The sequence below is a fragment of the Phacochoerus africanus genome, chromosome 2 (genome assembly GCF_016906955.1).
Source record: "Phacochoerus africanus isolate WHEZ1 chromosome 2, ROS_Pafr_v1, whole genome shotgun sequence".
Taxonomy (NCBI): domain Eukaryota; kingdom Metazoa; phylum Chordata; class Mammalia; order Artiodactyla; family Suidae; genus Phacochoerus; species Phacochoerus africanus.
Genome location: NC_062545.1, coordinates 109,683,843 through 109,707,934, shown reverse-complemented (window position 1 = coordinate 109,707,934; position 24,092 = coordinate 109,683,843). Strand labels below are relative to the sequence as shown.

General features: G+C 39.8%; 1 protein-coding gene across 2 annotated transcripts in view; it reads left to right on the top strand.

Moving 5' to 3' along the window:
- The window catches only part of TRIP4 (thyroid hormone receptor interactor 4), a 62,494-nt gene that overhangs the window by 2,708 nt on the left and 35,694 nt on the right, over nt 1-24,092 (top strand). The window contains exons 2-8 of one of the 2 annotated variants that reach the window (XM_047765813.1): nt 4,996-5,165; nt 6,777-6,910; nt 10,366-10,578; nt 12,519-12,597; nt 17,907-18,036; nt 19,795-20,010; nt 22,845-22,971. In XM_047765813.1, coding sequence (XP_047621769.1) covers nt 4,996-5,165; nt 6,777-6,910; nt 10,366-10,578; nt 12,519-12,597; nt 17,907-18,036; nt 19,795-20,010; nt 22,845-22,971 — 1,069 coding nt within the window. The remainder of the gene's footprint in view (nt 1-4,995; nt 5,166-6,776; nt 6,911-10,365; nt 10,579-12,518; nt 12,598-17,906; nt 18,037-19,794; nt 20,011-22,844; nt 22,972-24,092) is intronic. The other variant, XM_047765820.1, reaches the window with a different exon arrangement.

Genomic DNA, 24,092 nt, shown 5'->3' with positions numbered 1-24,092 from the left:
CTCTACTTCAATAAAAAATTTGACAACAGATATTTTTTATTTATTTTTGGCCACACCAGCAGCAAATGGAAGTTCCCGAGCCAGGGATCAGATCTTAGCTGCATCTGCAACAATGCCAAATCCATACCCATTGCTCTGGACTAGAGATCTAATCTATACTGCTGCAGAGACAATACATAATACCCTGTACCACAGTGAGAACTACAACAAATTATTTTTATTTTTATTTGGCTTTTCTAGGGCTGTACCTGCGGCATATGGAGGTTCACAGCCTAGGGGTCTATCTAATTGGAGGTATAGCTGCTGGCCTGTGCCTCAGCCACAGCATTGCAGGATCTGAGCCTAGTCTTCGACCTACACCACAGCTCACAGCAATGCCAGATCCTAAACCCACAGCCTCATGGTTCCTAGTCATATTCGATGAATCAACAATGGAATATGAATATCTGCAGTCTTCTCAGTCTCAGAATCCAGTTGTTTTTTGTTGCTTACACCACAGCTCACAGCAACAGCAGATCCTTAACCCACTGAGTGAGGCCAGGGATCGAACCCATGTCCTCATGGATACTAGTCAGGTTCGCCAACCGCTGAGCAGTGACAGGAACTCCCCAGAATTCTAAAACTTTTAAAGTAGACTTGGAGTGGTCCTACACGCAAACCTAAACAAATAAAACTGATGCCCTTGAACACACCAGCATAAGGGAAACACCAGTAAAGAGAGACCCTTTTTCCATTTCTATTTATCAAATAATGTACTCTATTATGACTTCGGGATTAATATATATACACTAATGTATATAAAAGACAAAGGACCTATTGTAAAGCACAGGAAACTCTACTCAATATTCTACAGTACTCTATTTTTAATAGGTTTCACCGAGTAGGGCTAAAAGTGATATTTAAAGGATCAAGAGGAAATATTAGTTACAAATCTTATGATGGGCTTACTTAAGGTACAGCTTTCAAAGTATATCTCATGTATTCATAGCAAATGATTTGAAAGTAATGGGTGTATCTAACCAAAGGACTATAATGCCAGGAATAGACACATTCAGTTACCATAGTAAAGATTCAGGGCCTTTCTAAGGATTCTCACATGGCCATCTGAGAAGAGAGCATATAAATCCTATTTAAACATTCTTTACCACTAATTGGTTTTCAATACGTATTTTGTCCAAAAGAAGAACAAAATGAAAGAGAAAAACATAAAAATAAAACTAACAAGTTCGTAAGTCTGGCTCATAAATAGAGGGAACTGGGCTAAACGACAAAAGTGTAGGAATGTAAAACTCAATTCAGGGACATTATTGAATCAGAAAATGAATACAGTGTCAAAGGGAAGAGAGCAAGTAAATAATGCCTTCCCATGATACGGTGTTACCTACGCTGTCTCAGATGCAACTTGTTATGGCATCTTGAGAGCCCAGAACAACAGTCTGCTCGTGGCAATAAGTTGACTGAATGAATGAATGGCTGCAAGTGCAATGAATAGGGAATTCTTTCAACCTAAATCAGCTTTCTAGGGGACATTCTAGCATTTGCCAAGAATCAAAAAATGTTGCAGGTGGAAATGTTCTCTTGGTGGAAGCCTATCTTATTCAAACACGGATTCAAAAACAAGCTATAAACTAATTCTCATAGATTGTGGTTTAATAGCTCATCTTGAAGCCTTAGCTTTTCCTCAGTTAAATTTATCCACACGCTTGAAAGAGGGGTTATGAGAAATGTGTGTTTTAAACTTGAAGCACCAAGTGTGGCTGTAATGTACTTGCATTTTTAAATTTTCATAAGTTAGACAAGAATTGTTCAAAATGTAAAATAAGCATTAAAGCTACCTATAATATAATGCTATTTGAACTACTAGTTATTGTGCAACAAGCTATCATGCCATGATTAAAGCATTTTCTATGTAAATTTTGTTGTGCCTTGCCTCATAGTTAATTGAGAATTACTGCCCAGTGTACTGTCATAGTGTGCTAACTTGAACAATTTGACATGAGTGGACTGAATTTTTAAAAAACATCACAGAGCTATTACCTTCTCAGTGATACATTTATGAGACATCAAGATGTGTATAGGAGTTAGCAAAATAATCTTTGTTTCATAATCTGCATTAGTTCATGTTTTGGCTGAATCCTTTTTGTTAAGATTGGTGTACAACACCTTTGGATGAATGGTTTTTTTTGTTTTTTAGGGCTGCAGGTATGGCATATGGAAGTTCCCAGGCTAGGGGTCAAATTGGAGCTGCCTCTGCCAGCCTATGCCATAGCCACATCAATACCAGATCTGAGCCACGTCTGCAACCTACCCTGCAGCTCACAGCAAGGCCAGATCCTTAACCCACTGGGCAGGGCCAGGGATCAAACCCTTGTCCTCATGGATACTAGTTGGTTTCATTATCACCGAGCCACAGTGGGAACTCCTCTTAGTGTTTTTTCCTATGCATATTGTAATACATTTTATAATACAAAATATTTTCATCGTAGGGGGAAAAAGAAGTGAAGATAAACCAAAACTACTCTTTTTAATCATATCTCTTAGTGGTAATCATTTTGGTGTATAACCTTCTAGTCTTTTTTCTACACCTAAGTGTACAGGCATATACATTTCTTTTATAGCAATTGGGATCATATGCTATACAATCTAGCCTACTATTTCACTTTATATGACAGCATTTTCTCAGGTAATAATAAGTATTTAAAATTTTCACTTTTGGTAGTGACATATTTCATAAAGTCCCAAAACTTGAATTTATTTGCCCTTTCCATTGATGGATGTTTTAAATAGCTGCCAGTTTTTCGATAACTCAAATAATGATGTAGTTAACTTTTTTGCATAAATTTTCCTGTGTCTCTTATTTCTTAAAGAGTACTATAAATGGAATTATTGGATTTTTTTTTTTTTTTTTTTTTTAGGGCCGCACCTGCAGCATATGGAAGTTCCCAGGCTAGGGGTCTAATCAGAGCTGCAGCTGCTGGCCTATGCCACAGCCATAGCAATGCAGGATCCAAGCTGCATCTGTGACCTACACCATAGCTCATGGCAACGCTGGATCCTCAACCCACTGATTGGGGCCAGGGATTTGAACTCATGTCCTCATGGATACCAGTCCGGCTCATTACTGCTGAACTACAACAGAACTACTGGATTGTTGTTAAGGCACTTTAAATAGATTGGCTGATTGATTTATAGAAAAGTACTGACTTGTGCTCTCACCCCATTTCAACTTTTTGGAACCCTTCGTACCACTTTTTAAAAAATAGACCCGCTTATTCTGATGTGATGATGATCTTTTTTTTAGTTAAAGTTTTTTAAAAAAAATTATAGTTGATTTACAATGTTGTGTGTGATGCTAGTCTTTTCTAGAGAAATTCTTTTGATTTACTATCTGAAATTTCAGGTCAAATTCCACAGTCCCTTTTTCATATATTCATAGCATCCTTTTTCTTTATTTTGTTTCAAAAGTTCTTCTTTTTCTGTTTTTCTAGCTTTACTAGAGTATAATTGACAAGTTAAAAAATTGTGTATACTTAGGAGTTTGTGTTGTGGCTCAGTGGGTTAAGAATCTGACTAGTATCAATGAGGATGTGGGTTCAATCCCTGGTCTTGCTCAGTGGGTTAAGTATCCAGCATTGCTGCAAGGCGTGGTATAGGTGCAGATGTAGCTCAGATCCCACATTGCTGTGGCTGTGGTGTAGGCCAGCAGCTGCAGCTCCTTTTGGACCCCTAGCCTGGGAATTTTATGGAAGTTGCAGGTGTAGCCCTAAAAAAAAAAGAAAAAAGAAAATTGCGTATACTTAAGATGTACAACATGATGGTTGATACTCTGTGAAAAATTACCACAATAAAGCTAATTAATACATCTATCTTTTTTTTTGTTTGTTTCTGGTGTGAAGAGACCATTGAAGGTCTACTCTTATAGCAAAATTAATGTATGTAATTAATACATTGTTAACCATGGTGCACATTAGATCCCTAGAACTTACTTATCTTATATCTGGTTTAACCTTTGACCAACCTCTTCCCATTTTCCCCACCCCGCAGCCCTGGTAACTACTGTTCCTACTCTCTGTTGCTATGGGCACAATTCTTGATTTGACACATAAATGAGATTATATAGTATTTGTCTTTCCCTGGCTGGCTGATTTTACTCAAGATAATATACTCCAGTTTCATCCATATTGTCACAAATGAAAGGATTCCTTTCTTTTTTACAACTGAATTTATAGACATATGTGTATGTATATATATATACACATGTAATGTGAGATATATATGTATGCATATATACACACACTCACACATATATATAATGTGAGATACATGTTTCACATTTTCTTTATACATTTATTTATTGACAGACACTAAGGCTATTTCTTTACCTTGGCTATTTTGAATAATTCTGCAATGAATATGGGAAGTGTGGCTATCTTGATAATGTGATTTTATTTCCTTTGAATGTAGTGGTATTGCTGGATCATATGGTAGAAGGTAGTTCTATTTTTTAAAATTTTTAAAAAATTATAGTTGGTTTATAATGTTATACCAATTCATGAGGCTAATCTTGATTTAAAATTTTTAATATTAAATCAGTAACTGGTTAGCTTGTAGTATACAGTATTTTTAGCAAAGAAGTTTTAGGTTTTGCAGTATAGAGATTAAGTAATTTGTATTGTTCCTAGGAAATTATTCCTGCAGATAAGTAGTTATGGGAAGTATTCTTATGTTGAGGACAGTCCCACAAGCCTGTCTTCAAATTACTGATTTGATTCTAGAAATACAAGAAGGATACATGAAGGTTAGATTATGAACTACATGAGGTCAGGGTGTTTGTCCTAATGAAATTTATATCCCTAGCTTCTAACCTAGAACTTGGCTTAATTATAGACGTCCTAATGGATTAATGATTTTTTTGTTATTACCTTGATCTGTTATTATTGAAAAACATAGTATAAGCTAGCCAGTTTTAACAACTTATGTCTTTTCTTTTTTGAGGTATGTTTTGTCAATTGAGAGTGCTGAAGAGATACGAGAATATGTTACTGACCTCCTTCAGGGAAATGAGGGCAAAAAAGGTCAATTCATAGAAGAGCTTATAAACAAATGGCAGAAGAATGACCAGGAGTTGATTTCTGATGCTCTGCAACAGTCTTTCAAAAAAGACGGTAAGTTAAGTTAATATAACTAGCTTAAGTAAATTAAAGAAAAAGTTGAAATATTAGTAACTTGGCTGGTTTATAGGACCTGGTATGTTCTGTCACCCTGTATTTTCCTCACAGCTAACTTAAACAGAATTGTGTGTGTACGTATTTTTAGATCATTTCTACTTGATTCGTAATGAATATTTTAGTACAAACTTCTGCAACGTAGAAAATATCACAAAAATATCTTTTTGTAGATACAAAAATGTCTTCAGAGTAACTTGAAAAATTTATCCATCAGTTAAAGGAAAACTTAAGTTATGAATATACATGAATGTAAGTAAATGTTGACTAGTTTTAGTATGAGTAGCATTTAAAACTAACTCTTAGGGAGTTCCTGTCGGGGCTCAGTGGTAATGAACTCAACTAGTATCCATGAGGACTCGGGTTCGATCCCTGGCTCCACTCAGTGGGTTAAGGATCAGCGTTGCTGTGAGGTGTGGTATAGGTCAAAGACATGGCTTAGATCCTGCGTTGCTGTGGCTGTGGTGTAGGTCGGCAGCTGTAGCTCCGATTCAACTCCTAGGCTGGGATCTTCCACCTGCCATGGGTGCAGCCCTAAAAAGGCAATAGATAAGTAAATAAATAAAAGTAACTCTTAAATAGTACAAAGATGAGCATCAAACGAAATAGGTCGCTATTATATAGTCTAAAATATCAGATTTTGGAATTCCTGTCATGGCTCAGCGGTTAATGAACCCAACTAGTATTCATGAGGATGTGGGTTCAATCCCTGGTCTTGCTCAGTGGATTAAGGATCTGGCATTGCCATGAGCTGTGGTGTGGGTCGCAGATGCAGCTTGGATCCAGCATTGCTGTGGCTGTGGTGTCAGCCGGCAGCTACAGCTCCGATTTACAGGTTCCTAGCCTGGGAACCTCCATATGTCTCAGGTACAGCACTAAAAAGACAAAACAGGAAAAAAAAATCAGTGAGTTCCCATTGTGGCCCAGTGGAAACGAATCCAGCTAGTATCCATGAGGATGAAGGTTTGTTCCCTGGCCTCGGGGGATCTGGTGTTGCTCTGAACTATGGTGTGGATCACAGATGCACCTCAGATCCCACGTTGCTGTGGCTGTGGCGAAGGCCAGCAACTGTAGCTCCAATTCCCTAGCCTCAGAACTTCCACATGCTACAGTTGTGGTCCTAAAAAAGCAAAAAGCAAAACAAAGAACAGATTTTGATTTTTTTTTTTTTTTTTTTTGCTTTTTAGGGTCATACTTGTGCCATATGGAGGTTCCCAGGTCGAATCAGAATTGAAGCTGCTGGCCTGCTGGCCTATGCCTCAGCTCAGGATCTGAGCTGAGTCTGCAACCTACACCACAGCTCACAGCAACGCCGGATCTTTAACCCACTGAGCAAGGCCAGGGATTGAACCTGCAACCTCATGGATGCCAGTCAGGTTCGCTAACCACCGAACCATGATGGCAACTCCAAAACCTGCCTGACTTCTTATCTTTACTGTAAATATTAAGCATTGTCTTCTCTTTATTAGCTGTTAATTCACCAGTGAATCCTACTATTTTCAATCTGTGTATATATATATATATATATATATATATATTTCTTCTTTAAAGAAATTTTAGATGGACAGAGATCAGGAGACCAGCTAAAGAGGAGTAGGCGGAAAGGGAGAAACAAACAGGAAGTTCCTGCATTTACTGAACCTGATATGACCAAAGAGGTTAAAACACCTTTCGATTTGGCCAAGGTGAGTGCCTAGAGAATGTGGCTTTTTCTAGCTATGAGGAGAGGGGGAAATGATTAATATATTTCGGAGAGCAAAAGATATAAATTGGTATAGAATGGCAGTTTTTCAACAAATGTGTAAATTTTTGAGAGTGATAATGATGACATACTAGTTTCTATGTGGTAGATTTTTTTTTTGGCAGCCTGATTAAGTAAGTATTATAAGGATATCTTTGCTTAGAGATGATAGATAAATAGGGATATGTATGATAGAAAATATTTAATGAAGTGCACTAGGGCTTCAATTTCAACATTTTTGTGGGTTTATACTAAAAGAATGCACAATTCTAGCTGTTTTAAGAGTGTTCCCAGAGTTCCTGTTGTGGCTCAGCAGGTTAATAACCTGACTGTATCCATAAGGATGCGGTTTGATCCCTGGCCTTGGTCAGTGGGTTAAGGACCCAGCATTTCCTCAACGTGTGGTGTAGGTCTCAGATGTGGCTCATATCCATCAGTGCTGTGGCTGTGGAGTAGGCTGATAGCTGCAGCTCCAATTAGACCCCTTGCTTGGGAACTTCCATATGCTACAGATGCGGTCCTGGAAAAAAAAAAAAAAGGTGTTCCTATTTTAAGCCATTCACTACCACCACCACCACCACCACAATCATCATTGTTTAGTGCTTAGAGCTCTTTCATATTCTCTCTTGGCTCTCAAAATAGCCCTGTGAGGTAGGCAGAAATATTTATAAACTGGGCAATTTGACGAGCTAAATTTCCCACCAGAAGGGAATAGTTAATTATGTTGAGATAGAAGTAATGATCAAACAATGGTGTGATGACCATGCAAAAAAACCAGGAGAATAAGTTCCTGGAAAAGGAGGAAATGGGAGTGCCTGCTGTTGTACAACGGGATGAGTGCTGTTCCTGGAGTGAGGCTTGACACATTCGATTAAGGATCCAGTGATACCACAGTTGCACCATAGATTGCAACTGGGGCTCAGGTCTGACCCCTGGCCCAGGAACTCCATATGCTCCTGGGGTGGCCAAAAAGAAAGGAAAAAAAAAACACGAAAAGGGGTTTCTAAAATAATGTGAACTTAAAAAAAAAAGAGAGATACTTAAGCCTTTTATCAATTGGAATAAAATGAGTAAAGACTTACAAGCAAAAGAAAAAACACAGATGATAATAAACATAAAAGGATGTTTGTCCTTACTAGTAATTAAGGTGACCAGTTTGTCACCCTAATTTTCTGGACTCTCATGGTTTTAGCACTGAAAAGACCTATATTTTGAGATTCCCCTAAATCCTGGGCAAACAAGGATGGTTGGTTACTCTGCTAGTAATCAAATAAATACACATTACATCCCTGAGATATTGCCTATCAAATTGTCAAAGATTTTAAAAATAGAATAGTCGATGATGAAGTTGTATTAAAACAGGAACCTCCTATCCACTAGTGTTAGCAATGTAAATTGGTTTAAGCATTCTGGGGGACAGTTTGGCAGCATACATGAAGAACTGCAGAAATGTTCGTATACTTCTGACTTATTTATTTATTTATTTTTTTAGGGCCGCATCTGCAGCCTATGGAGGTTCCCAGGCTAGGGGTTGAATGGGAGCTACAGCTGCCGGCCTACACCACAGCCACAGCAATGGAGGATCTGAGCCGTGTCTGCGACCTACTCCATAGCTGGTGGCAACGCCGGATCCTTAACCTACTGAGTGTGACCAGGGATCAAACCCGAAACCTCATGGTTCCTAGTTGGATTTGTTAACTGCTGCACCATGACAGGAACACCCCTACTTCTGAGTATGACTTAAATATCTAACCAAATAATTGGAAATGTAAAAAACTTATGTTCTGTATAATGTTGTTTATAATATTGAAAATATGAACTGACTCGATTTTTTAGCAGTTAAGAGAAAGATTAAATAAGTTATCATTCCTTCATTTGATGGAATGTTATGCAGCTGATTTTTTCCTAAAGCCTCAGTATATACTGAACCATTGTTCGTAGGGGAACTACAGTGTTAGGTTTCTTCAAGCCTCTGGTCACATTTCCATCAACCAATCAAAACAGAACCTTATTTTATGTTTATTTGTTTGAAGGCATTTTATTTAATGTATACTGTTGACTCATTAACAGTGAACTCATAGCCAACTGCACTGTAACTCATGCCTGAAGAAAGCTTATCTAATACACCTTTTATTATTTTTTTACTGAAGTATAGTTGATGTATAGTATTATGTAAGTTGCAGGTGTATAACATAGTGACTCACAATTTTTAAAAGTTACACTCTATTTAGAGTTATTATAAAATATTGACTATGTTCCTTGTGTTGTACAGTTTGTCCCTGTAGCTTATTTATTTTATACATAACAGTTTGTACCTCTTAATCCCCTACCCTTATCTTACCTCTTCCCACTGGTAACAACTAGTTTGTTCTCTACATATCTGTAGGTCTGTTTCTTTTTTTTTTTTTTGCGTTTTAGGGCTGCACTTGTGGAATAAGCAAGTTACCAGGCTAGGGGTCATTGAATCAGATCTACAGCTTCGGCCTACACCACAGCCACAGCAACATAGGATCTGAGCCAAGTCTGAGACCTACACCACAGCTCATGGCAATACTGGATTCCCAACCCACTAAGCGAGGTCTGGGATCAAACTAGCATCTTCATCGATACTAGTTGGATTTGTTTCCCTGTGTCACAACGGGAACTCCTGTTTCTATTTTTTAACTTGAAATGTAGTTGATTTACAATGTTGTGTGTCGGGTGTATAGCAAAGTGATTCAGTTACACATTCATATATATATATATTTTTTTCAGATTCTTTTCCCTAATAGGTTATTAGAAAATATTAAGTATAGTTCCCTGTGCTATATAGTAGGTCCTTGTTGGTTATCTTTTTTTTTTTTTTTTTTTTTTGGCGTCTTAGGCCTGCACCCAAGGCATATACATGGAAGTTCCCAGGTTAGGGGTTGAATCGGAGCCTGTAGTTGCTGCCACAGCAACTCAGGATATGAGCCGAGTCTTCGACCTACACCACAGCTCACAGCAATGCTGAATCTTTAACCCACTGAGTGAGGCCACAAGCTATAATACAAGGCTGAAAGCTAGTAGCCAAAAAAGGTAGAGAATATTAGCTAGTTTTTCTTTTTTTTTTTTTTTCTTGCTGCACTGCATGGCATGGAGAAGTTCTCAGGCCAGGGATCAAACCCAGAGCAGTGACCCAAGCCACAGCGATGACAACACTGGATCCTTAACTGCTAGGCCATCAGGAAACTCCTAGCTAGTTTTTCTAGAGCGTAACTTTTCCTCAGACCCTTTACTATAACTAATTGATATTTCTCCCACTTCCATCATGGTTCAGGGGTAGGATATAAGTTACTATTGAACAGAAGTTTCTCTCTCTTGATCATTCTCATTGTCATTAATTATTCAATATTATTTCTGACATCTTTGTATAATTAGGCACAAGAGAACAGCAGCTCCTTAAAGAAGAAGACGAAGTTTGTCAGTTTATACACTAAAGAGGGACAGGACAAGCTTGCAGTCCTGATCCCTGGTCGCCACCCTTGTGATTGCCTGGGCCAGAAGCACAAGTTGATCAATAACTGTCTGATCTGTGGGCGAATTGTCTGTGAACAGGAGGGTTCTGGCCCCTGCTTATTCTGTGGTACTCTGGTAAATTGTTTATTTTCTATTTTATGTTTTGGTTTTATACATAGAGACATTCATACCCTTAGTAATTTCTCTCTTTTTTTTTAGTAAGTTTCTTCTCTGAGGTGTCCAGTAAATTTTAGAAGCAAGAACTTGAGTTGTCAGTAACCTAAGGTGATATCCTGGTACTGAGGCCTATTGGTGAGAAGAGTTTTGAGAGCATAAATTGTTGAGGGATCCAAGTCTTGTATCACACTAACTTCAATTCAGGAAAACCTTAAGGTCTGAAATGTCAAAAATTTTTGTCAGTCTTCAGATGTGATTCAAATTCCTAGGGAAACAGAGCCACTGTGATATAATCCTCAGGTCTTTATAGCTTCTTTTTCAAGAACACCTCCTTTTTTATCTGAGTGAGCGACCTCAAAAGTGTAGCTGTAGGAGTTCCTGTCGTGACATAGCGGAAATGAATCCCACTAGGAACCAGGAGGTTTCGGGTTTGATCCCTGACCTCAATCAGTGGGATGAGGATCCAGCATTGCCATGAGCTGTGGTATAGTTCACAGACTCGGCTCGGATCTGATGTTGCTGTGGCTGTGGCGTAGGCTGGTAGCTGAAGCTCTGATTGGACCCCTAGCCTGGGCTCTCCATATGCTGTGGTGTGGCCCTAAAAAGCAAAAAAAAAAAAAAAAAAGTGTAGCTGTAAGGACTTTCTTACAAATGCTCTAGTGAGTTGTCTAGAAAGCTTATTCTGCCAGATGAGCTGACTGGCAGAGGCAATGGCATTTAGTCTTGGTGAAGGCATAGATTTTGTGTTGCTTTGTTTTCCCTTCTCTGATGGAGCCTTAGTTTTTCAATATAATAGAATAAGCTGATAGACAGTGGATGACCTGAAAAATGTAGTATCTAATATCAAAAATGATCATAAAACAGCAGTAAATGTCTTCCCATATGGGGCTTTCTCTAGAGAAACACCCTGCAGTTGCTAGCTGGAACTCTGTGCCACTCAGGCAACTGCCAGCAAGTACAGTGTTTTCTGTTAGGTCCCTTGTATCCTTCATTTCAAGAAACAGAGGAGTGTAAAGCAGATTAGCCTTGAAGTCATGCAGTTTTATAAGCTTAGGATGAAATTGTTTTTAAGTAACCTCCCTTCTTATAATTGTAGTGATTTTATAATAAACAGTACTTTTTCTTTGGTTAATATGTTTATTTCCTTAGTTATTATTTATTTATTTTTGTCTTTTTGCCTTTTCTAGGGCTGCTCCTGCGGCATATGGAGGTTCCCAGGCTAGGGGTGGAATGGGAGCTGTAGCCGCCGGCCTACGCCACAGCCACAGCAACGCGGTATCCGAGCTGCATCTGCAACCTACACCACAGCTCATGGCAATGCTGGATCCTTAACCCACTGAGCAAGGCCAGGGATCAAACCCTCAACCTCATGATTCCTAGTCGGATTCATTAACCACTGCGCCACGACAGGAACTTCTGTTTATTCCTTTATATGTAGGTAATATTTGAAGGCAGAGAAATAGAATACATATAGTATAAAAGCTACTCTAGTTTTATTGGTGGCACTGTACTTGGTTTCTTTATTTTTTTTAATAAGACGCTAGCTTATAATTTCTCTTATAGGACTTGGATTTCATGATTAGAACTGAAAGGCTTTAAAAAAAAATCCTTGTGTTTTTTCAATATTCTCAGTGATGGCAAATCTTTGTCCTTTGAACGTAGGTTAGTTTTTTGTTTTTTTTTTTAACTTCTCCCTCAGGGACAGCTTCAGTAAGATCAGTTTCTTGAACAGTTCTTAAGGGAGAAATGGATAGGAACTAGGGTGTTTGGTATGTTTGTTCAGATTTAAAAAACAGTTTCTAATGTGAAATTTGAGGGTACTTTTTAAGTGTATCAAGCAAACAATATAATTTACCTGTTGGATATTGTGATGTTATTTTACTCTTATTACTTCATAGGTTTGTACTCGTGAAGAACAGGATATTTTACAGCGTGACTCAAACAAGAGCCAGAAACTGCTGAAGAAGCTCATGTCAGGTAGGCAGCAGTCTTCTGATTGGATCACTGTGGTGATGAATATATTTTGTTGTATTTATGTGTCCTGGTATTCAACATGCACTTTATTTACTCATTTATTCTATAAGTAATTTTTTTTTTTTTCTTTATCTAGGGCTGCACCCATGGCATATGGAGGTTCCCAGGCAAGGGATCAAATTAGAGCTACAGCTGCTGCTGGCCTACACCACAGCCATAGCAATGTGGGATCTGAGCTGAGCTGAGCCTGCAATCTGCACTGCAACTCATGCACCGCTGGATCCTTAACTCACTGATAGAGGCCAGGGATTGAACCCACATCCCCATGGATAGTTGGATTTATTTCCACTGTGCCACTCCCTAACCATTTTTAGGGAACTCCCTAACCATTGTTTTTTTTAAAGTTCTTATTAAAACCACCTAAAAAAAAAAAAGAGAGACCACCTAACACTGAGCAAAAAAAACTAATAATAACGCTATTGGATTATAACCCAAAGAATACAACTAATACAGTGAATTAACTGAATAAGTTAGTAAATGGAGGAGAAGGGACAGCATTTTCTTGTAGAATTACAGTTAATGAAGTGAAGCAGTTGTAGTAATAGAAAATCACAAGTGGAATACCACAGTAGTTGTAATTGCTACAGGCAAGATCCATTAATTGTTGCTAACATTATTGGATAAAAGTTTAGGAATAGGAGATATGCAAGGTCATGAAAAACGTGGAAAGACAGAATAATTGTCCTGGGTTGGAGGAGGCTAGGAGATATGACAGCTAACTGCAATGCAGGATCTTGAACTGGATCCCTAAACAGAAAAATAATATTAACGGGAAAAATGTTGAAGTCCAAATAAGGTCTATATAGTTATTGTTAATATACTAATGTTAATTTCTTACTTTTGATAGTTGTGCTATGGTTATGGAAGATACACAGGAACTCTACATTTTTTTGCAATTCTTTTCAAAATTTTTTTTTCCTTTTTATAGCCATGCCTGTGGCATATGTCAGTTCTAGGGCTAGAGGTTGAATCTGAGCTGTAGCTGCCGGCCTGCACCCTAGCCATAGCAGTGTGGGATCTGAGCCACATCTGTGGCCTAATCCAAAGCTTGCATCAGTGCTGGATCATTAACCCACTGAGCCAGGCCAGGGAATGGACACCATGACGGGTTCTTAATTCACTGAGCCACAATAGGAACACTCTCAAAAGCTTTTATAATTGAAGAAAAGCACAATGAAAACAGTTAAGGACATATTAAGGGAAATAATGTACTCCTTATTTCCCAATTGTGGAAATATTTTGCTCCTGTTTTAGTTCATAGGTTTTTTTGTTGGTTGGTTGGTTGTTTTTTGCTTTTTGAGCCCTGCCCACAGCATGTGGAAGTTACTGGGGACAGGGGTTGAACCTGTATCACAGCAGCAGACTGAGCCACTACAGTGACAATACCAGATCCTTAACATGCTGCGCTACAAGAGAATTTGTTTTTCCTTTTTTCTTTTTTTTAGGGCCCCACCTTTGGCATATGGAAGTCTCAGGGGTCCAATCAGAGCTGCAGCTGCTGGCCTACACCACAGCCACAGCAATGTGGGATCTGAGCCACATCTGTGACCTACACCACGGGTTACAGCAATGCTGGATCCTTAATTCACTGAGAAAGGCATGGGATCAAACTTGAAACCTCATGGATTAGGTTCATTATTCCTGAACCACAATGGGAACTCCTGGAACTCCTCCTTTTTAAATTATTTTATTAACACTGTTCATGTAGCCACATGTTCTTTCTTTTTTGGCCACTCCTGTGGTATATGGAAGTTACCAGGCAGGAATCAAATCCAAGGTACAGCTGCAACCTGTGCCACAGCTGCGGCAACACCAGATCCTTAACCCATTGTGCCGGGCTGCCTTGACAGCAACCCAAGCCATTGCAGATTCTTAACCTGCTACACTACAGTGGGAATTCTGCCATATATTCTTCATATTTGTAATTTTTAGTGCTTTGAAATATTCATTATATTGATTTATTGTAATTTTATTACCTGTTTTCTCATTACTATTTTGACTCTTTTCAAATTATAAATAATACCACAAATGGAGTTCCCTTGTGGCGCAGCAGGTTAAGGATCTGATGTTGTCATTGTAGTAGTTCTGGTCTCTGCTGTGACATACGTTTGATCCCTGGCCTGGGAACTTACAAATGCCGTGGGCGCAGCCAAAAAGAAATAATAGTTGCACCGTGAGCAGTCAGCTTTGTTAACACTCTATCTTTTGATTTATTTCCTTGAGATAAATTCAAAGAATGGGATTACTGGGTCAAAGAGTATTATTTTAGACACTTAAGATGTATTTGCCATTTCACTTTACCAAAATATTGTACTATTCCGTATCAGTATTAGTATTTTATCCCAAAATATTTCACTCCTGAGATTTGAGATGTCATATCTTTTATTTTTATAGTTATAATTTCTGTTATTATAATAGTGAGAACAGGAGTTCCCATCGTGGCTCAGTGGTTAACGAATCCGACTAGGAACCGTGAGGATTCGGGTTCGATCCCTGGCCTTGCTCAGTGGGTTGAGGATCCAGCGTTGCCGTGAGCTGTGGTGTAGGTCACAGACACGGCTCGGATCTGGCATTGCTGTGGCTCTGGCATAGGCTGGCGGCTACAGCTCCAATTGGACCCCTAGTCTGGGAACCTCCATTTGCTGTGGGTACAGCCTTAAAAGGACAAAAAGACAAAAAAAAAAAAATTGAACATGTCTCCATATTTTTTCAGTTAGGATTTCTCTAGGGTTCTTATTATGAGAAAAGGTAGTTCTAAGTGCTTTTCTTATATTCAAAACACAAGAATCAATCTCTCTCTTTAAATTTATTTTTTTTTTGGTCGTTTTAGGGCTGCACCCTTGGGCATATGGAAGTTCCCAGGCTAGGGGTCAAATTGGACCTGTAGCTGCTGGCCTACACCAGAGCCGCAGCAATGCCAGATCTGAGCCATGTCTGCAACCTACACACCACAGCTCATGGCAACACCGGATCCTTAACCCACTGAGGCCAAGGACTGAACCTGCATCCTCATGGATGCTAGTCAGATATGTTTCCACTGAGCACAACGGGAACCCTTTTTATTTTATTTTTTTAATTTTAAAGGAAAGATATGAGAAGTTCCCATTGTGGCTCAGTGGTAAACGAATCCAACTAGGAACCATGAGGTTGCGGATTCAATCCCTGGCCTCGCTCAGTGGGTTAAGGATCCAGCGTTGCTCTGAGCTGTGGTGTAGGTTGCAGACTTGGCTTGGATCCAGCGTTGCTATGGCTCTGGTGTAGGCCGGTGGCTACAGCTCCCATTCGACCCCTAGCCTGGGAACCTTCACATGCCGTGGGTGTGGCCCTAGAAAAAGACAAAAGGAAAAAAAAAGATAGGAGTTCCTGTTGTGGCTCAGCTGGTTAAGAACCTGACATAGTATCTGTGAGGATGTGGGTTTGATCCCTGGCCTTGCTTAGTGGGTTAAAGATCTGGCGCTGCCACAAGCTGCAATGTAGGTTGAGGATGTGGCTGACATCTGACATTGCTGTGGCTGTGGCATAGGCCGGCAGCTCTCTATAGTTCTACTCCTAGCCTGGGAACTTCCACATGCCACAAGTGTGGCCCTAAAAAAAAAAAAACAAAGGTATGACAGAACTTTGAACCAGCCTGGAGTTTTAAGTAAAGACAGAAGTCATCCTTCATTGTAGCCTGATTGTTTTCCTAAAACTTTTTATTTATTTATTTATTTTTTTTGGTCTTTTTTGCCATTTCTTGGGCCGCTCCTGCAGCATATGGAGGTTTCCAGGCTAGGGGTCGAATGGGAGCTATAGCTGCCAACCTACACCAGAGCCACAGCAACAAAGGATCCGAGCCACGTCTGCGACCTACACCACAGCTCACGGCAACTCCGGATCCTTAACCCACCAAGCGAGGCCAGGGATCGAACCCGCAACCTCATGGTTCCTAGTTGGATTTGTTAACCACTGAGCCAAGACAGGAACTCTTCCTAACACTTTTTAGATCTTGATTTTTAATCATACTTTATGGCTGTCTTTTCTGGGATATATAGGTTTATGGTATGTTGTCTCAAAGGAGATAACACACAGGCTGAATAATAAATGAGGGCTTTAGAGTTACATCTAAGTTTAAATTTTGTTTCTACCTTTTAATTTCTAAATTAGTGAATTCAGTAAATTTATTAATGTCTCTAAACTTCAGTAAAGCAAAGATAATACAAACTGTCTTGCATGGTTATTGTAAGAATGAAATAATACAATACACATTAAGTGCTGTAGCATCTGATAATTTCTTGTTACTCATTTTTGGAGTTCCCGTCGTGGCTCAGTGGTTAATGAATCCGACTAGGAACCATAAGGTTGCGGGTTCGATCCCTGACCTTTCTTAGTGGGTTAAGGATCTGGCGTTGCCATGAGCTGTGGTGTAGGTTGCAGACGTGGCTCGGATTCCATGCTGCTGTGGCTCTGGCGTAGGCCGGCGGCTTCAGCTCCGATTAGACCCCTAGCCTGGGAACCTCCATATGCCGCGGGAGTGGCCCAAGAGATGGCAAAAAGACCAAAAAAAAAAAAAGTTACTCATTTTTGTCCCTTTTCTGCAATTTCTTCTCTTTTTTCCTTCTATTGTTATTAATATTATTTTCTATTATTCTATTATTATTGTTATTTTTGATTTTTAGGGCTGCACCCACGGCATATGGAGGATCCCAGCTAGGGGTCCATTTGGAGCTACGGCTGCTGACCTACACCACAGCCTCAGCAACACCAGGTCTGAGCCTCGTATGCGACCTACAGCACAGCTCACGGCAACACCGGATCCTTAACCCACTGAGCGAGGCCAGGGATCGAAGCCACAACCTCACAGTTCCTAGTCGGATTTGTTTCCACTGCACCACGATGGGAACTCCTCCTTCTATTATTTTTTAGCTTTGAAATATAAAAGTGTATTTACAGGTAATATCCAGCCTTAAGTTTTTCATTTATAAGGCATTTTTATATTGTATTGTTAAACAGTCTGTTACCCTCAGTGACCCAAATTTCTATAAAAGAAGAAATGGATTGTTAACATTTACTGAGAATCCGTTATGCATCAAGTGCTGCTTGATGTTTGATCAGTAAAGCCTGGTCTGTGTACCTGTTTGTTTTCTATTGAAATAAAGACTGTCAGTCAAATAAGGTCACAGCCAGATCCTCTGATATTTTGATCTTTCCTGCACAGTGATACAACTAATTAGTGTTATAGGTTGTCATCATTTGATTTCCTTACTGAATTTCAGGAGCAGAGAATTCTGGAAAGTTGGACATCTCTACCAAGGACCTTCTTCCTCATCAAGAATTGCGATTTAAATCTGGTCTGGAGAAGGCTATCAAGCATAAAGACAAACTGTTAGAGTTTGACAGAACTAGGTATGATGTGGTTAGAATAATAAATGCTAAGAAATAGACTACTCCATTATTTTGGCACTTGATACCATCTTAGAGTAGACTATGAAAGCATTTACAATAAAAGAATAGCCAAATGCTCTGCATAGGAAGTTTATAGCTTGTTTTTGAATCCGTGTTTGAATAAGATAGGCTTCCACCAAGAGAACATTTCCACCTGCAACATTTTTTGATTCTTGGCAAATGCTAGAATGTCCCCTAGAAAGCTGATTTAGGTTGAAAGAATTCCCTATTCATTGCACTTGCAGCCATTCATTCATTCAGTCAACTTATTGCCACGAGCAGACTGTTGTTCTGGGCTCTCAAGATGCCATAACAAGTTGCATCTGAGACAGCGTAGGTAACACCGTATCATGGGAAGGCATTATTTACTTGCTCTCTTCCCTTTGACACTGTATTCATTTTCTGATTCAATAATGTCCCTGAATTGAGTTTTACATTCCTACACTTTTGTCGTTTAGCCCAGTTCCCTCTATTTATGAGCCAGACTTACGAACTTGTTAGTTTTATTTTTATGTTTTTCTCTTTCATTTTGTTCTTCTTTTGGACAAAATACGTATTGAAAACCAATTAGTGGTAAAGAATGTTTAAATAGGATTTATATGCTCTCTTCTCAGATGGCCATGTGAGAATCCTTAGAAAGGCCCTGAATCTTTACTATGGTAACTGAATGTGTCTATTCCTGGCATTATAGTCCTTTGGTTAGATACACCCATTACTTTCAAATCATTTGCTATGAATACATGAGATATACTTTGAAAGCTGTACCTTAAGTAAGCCCATCATAAGATTTGTAACTAATATTTCCTCTTGATCCTTTAAATATCACTTTTAGCCCTACTCGGTGAAACCTATTAAAAATAGAGTACTGTAGAATATTGAGTAGAGTTTCCTGTGCTTTACAATAGGTCCTTTGTCTTTTATATACATTAGTGTGTATATATTAATCCCGAAGTCATAATAGAGTACATTATTTGATAAATAGAAATGGAAAAAGGGTCTCTCTTTACTGGTGTTTCCCTTATGCTGGTGTGTTCAAGGGCATCAGTTTTATTTGTTTAGGTTTGCGTGTAGGACCACTCCAAGTCTACTTTAAAAGTTTTAGAATTCTGGGGAGTTCCTGTCATTGCTCAGCGGTTGGCGAACCTGACTAGTATCCATGAGGACATGGGTTCGATCCCTGGCCTCACTCAGTGGGTTAAGGATCTGCTGTTGCTGTGAGCTGTGGTGTAGGTTGCAGATGCAGCTCGGATCCCACATTGCTGTGGCTGTGGTGTAGGCTGGTGGCTATAGCTCTGATTGGACCCCTAGCCTGGGAACCTTCATATGCTGGGTTCAGTCCCTGGCCTTAGAACTGGGATCCCACATCAAGACACTACACACTGTAGCCACAAAAATAAAAATTAAAAAGGAAAAGAATGTTATGATGAGGGCTGAACTAGTAAGAAAAGAAGGGCAATGGATTATGGTGCTGTCTTTTCCTGCCAGAGGGTGAGATAGTCCTAGGAGCTGAGCTGACTCTGCAGTGAGGATAAGGTATATGTAGAAGCTGGGAGTTAGGCAGAGCTTGACCTCGTTTTGGAATGTTCTTGGATATCCATATTTGAGATAATAACCTTCAGGATAGCAGAAGAATAAGCTTCTTTGAAACAGCTTCCTGGTAATCAAGTCCCTCTTTGTCAACAGGTGACCTAATTGCCATGTGTTCTTTTTTTTCCTCAGCATTCGAAGGACTCAAGTCATTGATGATGAGTCAGATTACTTTGCCAGTGATTCTAACCAGTGGTTGTCCAAAATTGAGCGTGAAGCCCTGCAGAAGCGAGAGGAGGAGCTGAGAGAATTTCGACATGCCTCTCGGCTCTCTAAGAAGATCACCATTGACTTTGCAGGCAGGAGGATTGTGGAAGATGAAAATCCCCTAGCTGAGTATCACAGCAAGTAAGTGGGCAACACCAGAATGGGTCTGAAAGAAGGGAGCAGTTTAACTGTAAAGGATTTGCCCTTTTTTAATGGGGAGATACACACACACACACACACTTTATTTTTTGCTTTTTAGGGTTTGTACCTGTGGCATAGGGAAGTTCCCAGGCTAGGGGTCTAATCAAGGTGCAGTTGCTGGCCTACACCACAGCCACAGCAATGCCAGATTTGAGCCTTATCTGTGACCTACAATGTAGCTCATGGCAATGCTGGATCCTTAACCCACAGACAAGGCCAGGGATCAAAATCGAATCCTTATGGATACTAGTTGGGTTCTTAACCCTCTGAGCTACGATGGGAACTCCTGTGTTTTTTTTGTGTGTGTCTTTTTGCCTTTTTGCTCCTGCAGCATATGGAGGTTCCCAGGCTAGGGGTCCAATCAGAGCTGTTGCCACCGGTCTACACTAGAGCCACAGCAACACGGGATCCGAGCCGCATCTGCGAGCTACACCACAGCTCACGGCAACACAGGATCCTTAACCCAGTGAGCAAGGCCAGGTATCCAACCTGAAACCTCATGGTTCCTAGTCGGATTCGTTAACCACTATGCCATTACGGGAACTCCGGAACTCCTGTATTTTTATTAATTTTCTTTTTCACTTTTGGCTGCCCTGTGGCATATGGAGTTCCTAGGCCAGGAATCAGATCCAAGCTGCATTTATGACCTAATCTTCAGCTGCTGCAATGCTGGATTCTTAACCCACTGTGCTGGACTGGGGATCGAACCCATGTCCCAGTGCTCCCAAGACGTTGCCAATTCCATTGTGCCACAATGGGAACGCCTATATTTTTGTTAATTTTTAAAGTAATATATTCATTTGGAAAAGAAATACAGAAGAGTCACTAAGAAAATTTTGAAAATGAACAGTGAGGGCAATTTGTCATACTAGATAACTACTATTATCTAAAACTGTTTAAAAATAGTTTAAAAAAACTGTTTTTAGAACAATGAGAGGGAGTTCCCCATGAGGCGCCAAGTGTGTTAAGCATCTGGCTTATCTCCGTGGAGGCGTTAGTTTGATCTTAAGCCCAGCTCAGTGAGTTAAGGATCTGGTGTGACTGCACCTGTGGTGTAGGTTGTAGCTGAGGCTCAGATTCGATCCCTGACCCAGGAACTTCCATATACCATGGTTTTAACCAAAAAAGAGAAAAAAATGAGGTACAGTTGGTGCATAGGAATAAATCAATGAAATGTAATAGAATCCAGAAAGAGATCTCTGAGTCTGCATTGTATGGGTATGGGTGTGTGTTTATAGCTGTGTAAAACTTTTCTAAACAGTAAGAAAATGGTAACATAAATGATGTACCACCAGCTTTGGAAAAATCTACATTGGATCTCTACCTCAAACCATACTGTGATAAGTTTGACTAAAGAATTAAATGCAGAAGTTCCCATCATGGCACAGCAGTAATAAACCTGATTACTATCCCTGAGGATGGCATTTGGTTCCTGGCCCTGCTCAGTGGGTTAAGGATCTGGCGTTGCTGTGAGCTGCAGTATAGGTCATGGATATGCTGTCTTACTGTGGAAGGAAATATTAAAATGGTGCAGTCTCAACACCAAGCGTGAACCCTAATGGAAACTACAGATTTTGCTGACAATGATATGATAGTGTAGGTTGATTAATTATAACAAATGTGCCACCCCTTTGAGGAATATTTGATGATGGGGGAGGCTTTGCATCTGTAGGGACAGGAGGTAAATGGGAAATCTCTGAACTTTCCATTCAGTTATGCTGTGAACCTAAGGCTGCCCTAAAAAATAAAATTTATTGAAAAAAATTTACATCATGGCCAATTTCAGATTACCAACATGAAGTCGCTGAACAGAAGAGCTGAGAAAAGATACACACATTGGCTCCAGCAAAGCACTGAAAGGAAAGTGCATGGAGATTATTCTCTATTTTGGAAGTGGCACATGTCTCTCAGTGAGTTAAGAATCCAATTGCAGTGGCTTGAATTGCTACGGAGGTCTGGGTTTGATCCTTGGCTCCGAGATGTGGGTTAAAGAATCTGGTGTTGCCAAAGCTGCATCTCAGATTCAATCCCTGGCCCAGGAACTTCCATATGCTGCAGGTTTAGCAATTTAAAAAAAAAAAAAAAAGGAATTCCCATCGTGGCTCAGTGGGTAAGGAGCCTGACAGGGTGTCCATGAAGATGCAGGTTTGATCCCTGACCTCGATTACTGGGTTAAGGATCTGGCCATGCTGCAAGCAGTGGTGTAGTTCACAGATATGGCTCGGATCTGGCATTGCGATGGCTATGGCATAGACCTGCAGCTGTAGCTCCCATTGGACCCCTAGCCTGGGAACTTATATATGCCATGGGTGTGACCATAAAAAGAAAAAAAAGAAAAAGAAGAAGTTTTGGGTTTTGAAGCACAGATGGAATTCAAGTCAGCATGGAGGAGTGGAGAGGCACTCCTGAGTAGGCAGAGGAATAATTGAAGATGTTGAGAAATAGGCTGGGATAGAATACTCCTCTGTGTGTCATACTGTTTCTAGGCAGCTTTTCTAATCTTGTCATTTTTAATAATCTTGTTAAAGAGCTGAATGATTTTAATGTGCCCTACCTATTTCCTTAGTGTTCTGGAACTTTTACTAAATCCTTTTCCTTAGGGTTCTTGGAGTGATGAGAAGGGGAAGTTGGTAGGGGTAGCAGGGAAGATATCATGGACCCTTCTTTGAATTTCAAATTTTATTACTCCTGAAGAGTTTTATGTTTGTGCTAAGTAAGGATATTCTGAGTATAGGACATTACCAATTATTGCATCCTTTGGTTTGTTCCCACAGACTAGATGAAGCAATACATGCCATTGCAAATGGAACCTTGAACCAGCCACTGGCCACATTGGATAGATCTTCTGAAGAGCCTTTGGGACTTCTGGTGAATCCCAACCTCTACCAGTCCCCTCCCCAGGTTAGTGGACCTTTACTCTAACTGATGATTAGAAAAGTTCAGGCCCAGATATTTCTCCTTTTAAGTGTGCCTGTTTCATAAGCTTTCATAAAGCTTAGATACTCATCTTCTCTCTCAATACACCTACCAGCCTTATTCTCTGGCCCAGTTTTTCCAGGTTTTTTTTGTTTTGTTTTGGTAGCAATTCTAACAAATTTTCTTTTGATTATTTCCCCAGAGAAAGTTTTTTTAAATGCTATAGAGATTTAGACAATAATCCCCTGTCCTTTTGTTAATGTCCTTTCTCTATCTTTTATAAAATGTAGGTAGTCCTATAGAATGGTGTTTTTAGTTAGTATATTAATTCACTTATTCATTGTTGTCATTCATTTTTCTATCAAGTACATTGAGCATCTACTGTATACCAGAACAATAGTGAGTGATCAACCAAACATTGCATGTATCCTCAAAGAATTCATAGAGTAGTAGAGAAAAAGATTGTATAAGCAGTTCTAATAGAGATATAAATAAAGTACAGTGGAATTCCAGAGGAGGGAAGGATTACTTCCAGTTGAGAAGAATAAAAGAGGCTTTAGTAGGGAAGCTGGCACTCATTAAAAGTAAATATCCAGGGAGTTCCCACTGTGGCTCAGCAGAAACAAACCTGACAAGTATTTATGGGGATGTGGGTTTGATCCCTGGCCTCACTCAGTCAATTAAGGATCCAGCATTGCCAGGAGCTGTGATGTAGGTTGCAGATGAAGCTCAGATCTGGCGTTGTTGTGGCTGTGGTCTAGGCTGGCAGCTGTAGCTCCAGTTCAGCCCTTCACCTGGGAACTTCCATATGCTGCAGGTGTGGCCTTAAAAAAAAATTAAAAACTAAATATCCAGGGAGTTCCCGCTGTGGCACAGCAGATTAAGGATCCTGCGTTGACTTGGCTGTGGTGTAGGTGCAGGTGTGGCTCGAATTTAATCCCTGGCTTGGGAATTTCCATATGCCGCAGGGGTGGGAAAAAAAAAGGTAAATATCCAGTAAAATAGTGTTCGGTGTTTGGTAATAGTAGGGAAAAAAATCCAGCCAGAATTAACTATAGGAATAAGGCATAGGATACACACACACGTACTTGAGCAGTACAGGGGAG